The 8,696-nt window shown below is 38.6% G+C and overlaps 1 protein-coding gene across 1 annotated transcript in view; it reads right to left on the reverse strand.

Moving 5' to 3' along the window:
- Positions 1-8,696, reverse strand: part of LOC107689274 (protein patched homolog 1-like) — a 74,239-nt gene that overhangs the window by 7,574 nt on the left and 57,969 nt on the right. The window contains exons 18-20 of the mRNA XM_016487222.1: positions 6,212-6,492; positions 4,233-4,370; positions 3,924-4,066 (exon numbers count right to left, since the gene is read on the reverse strand). Of these exons, the coding sequence (XP_016342708.1) occupies positions 3,924-4,066; positions 4,233-4,370; positions 6,212-6,492 (562 nt within the window). The remainder of the gene's footprint in view (positions 1-3,923; positions 4,067-4,232; positions 4,371-6,211; positions 6,493-8,696) is intronic.

Below are 8,696 nucleotides of genomic sequence, written 5' to 3' on the forward strand. Positions count from 1 at the left end.
AAATAAATGAAAGATAAAAATAAAATAAATATATAAAAATAATTATATAATTTCTCAAACAATTCATTTTCTGAAAACAACTCTTACTATCTTACATATTTTGCTTATCAAGTAAATTTATCTTGTTTTAAGGATGTACGTATATTATTCTTGGATTTTTCCCCCCCCAGTGATTCTATCAGAGGCATTGGAGGGGGAAAAAATGAAGTTAAACCACACTTAAATGGATGAATATGTGAATGTATGTGTGGGAGAGAAAGTGGGTATATTAGCAAACACCCACCAGCTGGTATGCAGCACAGCTGCGCCTCAGACTAAACTCACAGACACATTTATAACTGATGCTGCTCTTTCTCGGCCTCCCCAGGTTTGCAAGCAGCTCTTTAGACTCAAACAATGTCCTGTAATGGACGCACAAGGTGGGCTTCTCTCTGAGAACCACAGACCTGGGTGTCTCTCTAGGAATGCTTGCTTTATTTATGTCCTTCGGGAGGTTTTGCAGGTCTGGTTCAAGGGAAGAGCTTCCACAGTGTTTAACCAAGCAGACCCCACTTGTTTAGGATGAGAGTGGAGAGAGAAGCCAGCCTGGTATTATTTAGGCTTATGTTAGAAAAAAAGTTTGAATCTTTAGTCTTGTCTGTATTTCATCAAGCAAGTCTCCTTGAATTGCACTTTTTGGTTTGCCTTTGGCTCTTGCTCTACCACACAAAAGGCAGAACTCACAAGCAGAGAGATCAAACAGATCATTAGCTACAAATCAACAGACTATGAAAAATGAACATCGTCTTGGTCGAACTGTTCGGAAAGTCACCCCCTCCAAACTAAATGTTCATATTGACGAGTGATTTACACTGGTGTGCTTTTCCACAGATGAGAGTGATTCCTTCAGACTGGCTGAAGCAACAAAAGAGTTTTATGTTCTTCAACTTTGAACTCCAAAGCATCCTAGAACCAAGAGCCATTCACGAAAGCCACTTCTCCCTAATGAAAGCTCACCGAGCAACCCGTCCGATCTGTTTGGACTCAAAACATTAGCGGACCTGACAGAGCAAAGTCAGGAAAACATTTATTCCTGCAAGGCTATAAAAATACAGCCAGCGTTTTTGTTTTTTTCCATATCTTCGGAGGCCAGGGGGTTTTGTTTGATGAAAAAACAGTAGGTGCGTTTCAATGGGAGCCCATGAGAGGGACTGGGGCCCAATGTGGTCTGCGGAGAGAGTGTGTGTGATTGCTCTAAACTTGTGTGTGCATTATTTTTCTGGCATGCTACTTTAGATCCAGAGTGATTTGAGGGTGGAGGGCCGTGGTGGTTTTCCAGTCCTCTAATAAGAATGAGCTACTGCAGACATTAGTTCTTTCCCTCCTGTAGAAACAGATGAGATACTTACCACTCAAACACCCATGACTCAGTTTGATATGTGTAATTTGAATTTCAGCACAACGATAGTCTCGATACCACTTCGAGAAACAATAAATTACCATATATGTTTGACTCATCTGTGCACAGGAAGGACATAAAACATAAAGCCAGTGCAAAATTTAGATTCTCTAAGTAGCAGTGTGTGTCACTCCTCATTTCCAGTCCTCGACTTGCTAAAAATTAACCCCCGGGCCCTCTCTGCACTCAACCTGTAAATGTCTTTGCAGGGCTGTAGAAAATAAAAAGATTACAGAAAACACAGGAGAGCCTCAAGCTCTGTGATGACAGACAGGAAAGATACGTGCTTGTAGAACATGAAGGGAGGTTGGTTAGGACTGAGAAGTTAGGAAAACATTTATACTGCGTCCTAACCAGGCGTGATGTGACAAAAGCGACACATGTTAAAAGTAGGGCTGCCCTCGACTAAAGATTTTTCTAGTCGACTAGTAGTTGTTCATTTTTATCAATTAGTCGATTAATCGCACGTTTATATTAATAAACATTATAATTCATAATAATGAGCCTTTAATAGCCTATAGCCTATCAGCGCTCAAGCGCATGCATAAAGCTTGTCACAGCGCACTGCAGAAGTAATGATTATGAATGCGTCAGGGAAAAAACATCAAGAAGACTGCCTTAACATTATAATAATTTATTGATAAACTAGTGTTTTCTGTATTTTCGGCTGCAGTGATGAAGTCGACGACACTGACTCATCATCTCCACAGAGGACGTGCATGTTTCATACGGATTACATAATCTGAAAATATTTGTTTTCCATTTAAATTGGTTCCTTTAAAAGTAGACATTTCGCTTTCTATAGATATATTTTTCATGTCTGTGAGGCAAGCACATAGTTTCGTTTTATTTTTTTTGACGCACACACAGTTTACCGTGACCTAGACGGCAGAAAGCGGACCCTGTTTGATTTCATCATTTTACAAAAGCACAACATTTTGTTGTTATTGTGGAGTGCACACAAATAAAAGTAAACCTTTGACAAATTCGAAAGATGTATTACTCTGTATGAGCAAAAATGACAGAGTATTTTAAGTTAAATGCAAATGATTGCACTGGTGCCTCCAAGTTAACTGTCATGCAGTGAGTGCGCTACTATTCAGCTTTCACACTGCGCACAAACACTTGAATAGCACACATTTTTCTAGGTTAACGTTAGAGCGAGCGACCATGTAATGTTGCTACTACTGTTTGAGACAATAAGCCACATTTGAGGTCGATAAACAAAACAAGTTTGGATGTCCGATGTACTGTAATTACCACATAGACCAGCTGTTAATAATCTGTCCGTCACGGACTTTGTGAGTTCGCCACTTCCTGTGCAAATTTTTTTTTTCTGCGACTAAGCAGCTAATAAAATTTTGATCGACTAAGCCTCGTCTCGTCGACTAACGGTTAGTCGACTATTAGGGGGCAGCCCTATTTAAAAGCTATGCTAATTAGTTTCTGTCCAAACCAGCCATGACGAGCAAAGAGAGAAATATTTCATCAGTAGCTTGATTTTTAAGTTTATACATTCATATTTTTCAGCCAGATAGCTGCGCCCTCACAGGAAATTCATTGGATAACAATCATACTCCTCATGAATATTAAAGTGTTCGATCATCAATTACTCACACTCAAGTGATTCGTTCATCTTTGAAATAAAAGTGAAAATATTTTTTATGAAACCTGATAGATTTGTCCCTCCATTGAAAGTCAATTCCACCAAAACTTTGCTTCAAAAAGTTCATAAAGACGTCATAAAAGAAATTCATATGAATCGATTGGTTTAATTCAAGTATTCTGAAATGGAAAACATTGATCAAAACACATGAATAGAGCATATCATATTTGGTCAATTAAAGCTTAGCTGTGCTTGCTTGATGCGCAAGAACAAATCTTAGTGGTTACTGCATGTCAAGCAAGCACAACTGAGCTTCTGTTTTGCCATATTTGATAAACTCTATTTATGCTATCCAGTTATGATCTCTTTATGAACTTTTTGAATCATCAAAGTTTTGGTTACAAGGACTTTCAATAGAGGGGCAGAAATAGCTCAGGTTGCATTTAAAATATATCTTCATTTGTGTTTTGAAGTCTTATTGGTTTGGAATAACATTAGGATAAGTAAATGATGTCAGAATTTTCATTTTTGGGTAAACTACACCTTTTAAACAAGGATGCCATCTTTTTTGATTAACCATAATTTTACCATTGTTTTCAGTGTGGACAGAAAATTTGCTTGTCACTGGAATTGTCACATCTTGCATGGTTAGGATACAATATTGAGGAAAAATATTCGGTAAGATCAGTTATTGTGTACTAACATTGTTAGAAAATGAATATTTGAGAAGCATTACCTCAAAAAAGATAAAAACTACTATCAAAGGACAGACTGTTTTGATCATTAATCTGATTAACACCGCTATCCCCATCTTAAAGTACAATGTCCTACAATCTATGAGGCAGAAAGTGGTTCAAAATACAAGTCTGCTATCTTTACCTGACTATGAAGTCGAACTCTGACCCCGCCAGCATCAAGACTCCTAGCAGGGTGGAAAATGCTCCATCCAGCACTGGGGCAAACATGTGCTCAAGTGCTAGAACGGCTCGCTTGTTCCTGTCCCCGATGGCTGTGAGGAACGCCTGTGAGGAAAACACAGCAAATATGATCAATATAAATCACTCAGACCAATAAACACACTGAGTAATCATCACAATGAGTTAACTAGCTACATATATTCACAATTGTAAGATAAAAAGGGTGCAATTATGAGAAATAGTCACAGTTTTGACTAGCACATGAACTCACCAGTGCCACATGGACGGTGAACTCCACACCAATGCCAACAGAAGCGATGAGGATGACGACAGGGACAGCACTGAGCTTGATGCCGATCAATCCCATCATGCCAAACAGCTCCACCGTCATCAAAGACAGCACCAAGACCTGAGAGAGAAGACCGGCAAACATAAATCCATCATCTTGGTTCATTCCTAAAACACGAGGAGCTGTACTTTACATAGATTAAAGTAAAGTACGGCTCGGGTTAGATGGGTTAACTAAGATAAAGCGCCGAGGAATTTGGGAAAATATCTGCTCCTCAGAAGGGCCCGTTTGCGACGCTTTCATATGGAGCTGAACTCGAGCTATGAACTGGTTAAGTAAATGCCATAATCAGCTGATGAGTCTTGGGTTACTGGGGGGCCCAGCTGCCTTTGAAAAGGGATGAAGAGGACAGAAAGAGGGCCAACGGAGGGGAGTTTGGGGGCTGGAAGGGCTGGCAAATGAAAGGGGGGGTCGAGCATGGCGGAAGTGGGGACGTATGGAGCTTAAGGGGGCCGCTGGTGGTCTGGGACAAAAGCACAATGGTAAAAGCTGGAGCAGGGCTATAACTTTCCCTTTCAAGTGTCCAGTAAAGCAAAAGGATGAAACTACTATCCTGTCAGACAGAGTTAGATCAGTCAGATGGCTTAAACGCTGCCCCTAATAAAACAGAAACCATCGAAAAGCTGAGACAGAGTGTGGGAAAGGAAGTTAGGCCTCACAAATGATAGAAATGATACATACACACACATTTCAGCAGGTCTGTTTTATATGTGGAGTGATATAGTTGCTATGGTAACCCCTCGTTTCCCCATTTATTTTGGAGAAACGTCTCAAAAAGCCTCATGTAGACTAAACAAACTGGCTCTGACAGAATAAAATAAACACAAAGCGCAGGGCTGTAAAAACATAGCTTCTCTTCAGCTATTCCTGCCTGCCCTCCCGTCTTGCTCCAAATTCTGCACGTTCAGTTATTTCTTAATTATTAAGCTTGTTTCCACCTCAGAGTAAACAAAAATGTTATAGAGAGAAAGTTTGTGATAAAGATATAAAGTCGCGATATGAGAAATAACAAATTCTGAGACTGTCACGACTGAGCGAAATGTGTGCAATAATAAGTTGTAAAGGTGCAATTATTAGAAAATAGGTGCATCTGAGAAATATAAAATATATTAAATGCACATATTAATATAAGATATATTAAATGCAGTTGTGAGAAATAGTTGCAATTTTGAAATATAGTCACAACTGTGATATGTAAAAAAAAAAAAAACATTTGCAAAAATGAAAGTCAATTACTTTTTTATTCTTGGAAAATAGATATTAATGGATGAGAAATGTAAGTGAATTGCTAATTATCAGCATTATATTTAATAATTTGATGCATGTATTGTCGAATAACAGAAAAAAATCTTAATGTTTAATTTTAATAATAGATTTTTTAATAATATTTTTTCAAAAGTTTGTATTTTGAAAGTGTTACACATCTGTTCAATGACATCATCTATTTTGAAACACAACGACAAAAAATAAGTCATATTTGAAACATTTCATTCATCTTTCGATCTATCTTTCGATCTTTCTACCTACCTACCTACCTACCTGTCTGTCTGTCTGTGTCTATCTATCTGTCTATCTATCTATCTATCTAAGACCAATGCAAATAAATGGCACAGTATTTGCAAATATTTTTATTACTTTAATGCCAAATTCACTAACAGTGAGTCTGATGGCAAATATTATGAAATTCACAAAAAAAAACAGCTCGGCCTCCAACTAAAAAAATAACAAATAATTGCATTGGATATTTAAGAGCATAAAGGAGTTCATAGAAATGTTCTGTTTCATGCCAAAAATTCAGACTTGGTTTGTACAGGCCTTGAATGTACATATACGGATAGAGCCAAGTTTGTGATGGATGTGCGTGTACACAAAACCCTGACACATCTTAAGGAGAAACTCACAATGATTCCCGCAGTCCAGGGGTTGAGCAGGAAGACGGCACACACCAGGAAGGTGCAGGCCAGCACGACGCTGATGGACAGCAGGAGCCAGTGGCGCAAGCCTACATACTGCTCCCAGAAGAGGAAGGGGTAGCCGTTGGGGTAGCTGGGCAGGCCCTGATAACTGTAGTTGCTGCAGATGGAGCGGACACTCTCGATGGCCTCCACGAACTGTGGCGTCTCGCGAAGCCCGTTGAGGTAGAAGGGAAACTGTGCATATTCGATGTGCTCAGCGGCAGGAACTGCAGAAGATTCATGCAAAGATGGCCATAGAAATTAGATAATTATTAGTAAATTTCACTTTTACAACAAGCCATATAATGTAAACAACAACCCATGAAAATTCTGGAGGTAGCTGGAACTTTACCGTAAAAACATTATCTTCATTAACTGATTTAATGTGAATATACCAATCTACTAAATTACTACAATCCACTTTGTACTTTTATAATACACTGACAACCACCCAATAACACAAACTGTAATGAGAAATCCACAATGAATCAAAGTTCATCACAAGTAATCATCGTCACATATTGCACTAAACATTAATTCAAAATAAGATGTAACACAAAGCCCTAATGTACATAACTGATAAGAAAAACTAAAATGAAAAAGTTATTTCAATGAAAAAACAAATATGCAGTGTCACACAGGAAATTCACTTCCAAAAAAATGCAAACTGAACATTATTTTACTGTGAAATGACATTAGATGTATTACAGTATTTTTTTTACCGTATATAGTAAGGGAACAGTCTTCACCGGGCTGGAGTCAAATAATGACGTGGGTATAATTTAAACTACTTAGTCCGCACTAACAGTAGCTGATGTTCAGTTTGCATACTGCTGCTTTCCTTCTAGTCACTACTGAACTCTTCCCTCTCTTAAAGCTCCAGTGAAGGGTTGCCAGTTATCACAAAAAGAGCAAAACAAGCCCCTTAAAAATGCAGTATAATAAGCAGACATGGCAAAACTGTACCCGGGCACAAATTTAAACAATATAAAGTATTTATAATATCCTATAAAATGAAAAGGAAGTAAATGTAATTATAAAATATTTAGATATTATAAACTGATTGAAGTTAAACAATAAAATGAGATTTAAAGGGGTCATATGATGCGATTTCAAGTTTTCCTTTCTCTTTGGAGTGTTACAAGCTGATTGTGCATAGATAAGATCCCTGAAGTTGCAAAGACTAAAGTCTCAAAACCAAAGAGATATTCTTTATCAAAGTTAAGACTCTGCCACGTAATGATCTTTAAAAAAGCATCATATGACCCCTTTAAACATAATTCAGAAACACCTTAAAGTTTAATTGCACCTTAATATCAGTCAGCTGGGGCCAGTTAATCTAAAAGTTAAGTGTATTTTTACTACATAAATAATTTACCAAATAAAATGAAAAGAAAAATCAAACAAGGTGAAGTACTTTTCATTTCTAAAGTATTTGAGTTTATTTATTATATAAAGCCCTTTTGTCGATTTTCAGAATAACTACATATATACATAACTATATAGTGAAATATATTGTTACCGTGAAATAAAATTAGTCATACCTTGAAACTGAATTTTGGTCATACCGCCCACCTCTAGACTGCACTTATTAAACATGTCGATTTCTTTACTGCCCCAGGAAGAAAAGGAGGCTAAATTACCAGCTATCAAATCTCAACATGCAGCCGAGTGTCAATCCTGACTGTGATCTGCTGTAATTATGCTGTCAAAAATCTGTGCTGAAATATCTCCCTACTCCTCTCCGGAATGAACACACACGCACAGATGGACGACCATCAAGCGTTTGAGCAATGCCAAATTCATGCTGACAGTTATCACCTGTCATCAAAGCTTGTGTGCACTGCAGGGCTTTCAGCAGCAGGCCTGGAATGACTCATCACTCCGGCTACTGGACTTGGATAAGCGGCAGTCTTAAAACCACAAATAAAATCAGAAGAATGTGACCCAGAATGACTAGCGCTCTGGAGGTGTGTGTGAGAGCGTCTGTGAAGGGCGTGTGGGTGGAAGGGAGGGAATATCTGAGTGTGTGTTCCAGTGCCTGAAGGGGTCAGGAAGGACCACTTGCTAAACATGCTTTTGCCCCGTTATAATCTCCACTATCAATTTCCATCAGGACGGGAGTTGGATGTCTGCCAGCCTGCTGCGGGGGCTCTGAGTCGGAGAGGCCGTTTCAGCTTGTTATCCAGTCACATTTCCCCCGAGCGCCCACTGTGTACTGCACACACACAATACACACAAGCTCGTGCAGCCCGGTGTCGCTATTAACTTTAAAAATACGACTACAAATTGAATAAACCCAGTTTCGCTGTCTGAACTTAGTAAACGACACACAAGTCATTCAGTTTTGGAAAAGCTCAGTTGACTAGCATCAACCGAATGTCAAACTCCATATGTGACCCTGGACCACAAAACCAGTCTTAAGTCGCTG

Source organism: Sinocyclocheilus anshuiensis, unplaced genomic scaffold (assembly GCF_001515605.1).
Source record: "Sinocyclocheilus anshuiensis isolate Anshui unplaced genomic scaffold, SAMN03320099.WGS_v1.1 scaffold1255, whole genome shotgun sequence".
Lineage (NCBI taxonomy): Eukaryota > Metazoa > Chordata > Actinopteri > Cypriniformes > Cyprinidae > Sinocyclocheilus > Sinocyclocheilus anshuiensis.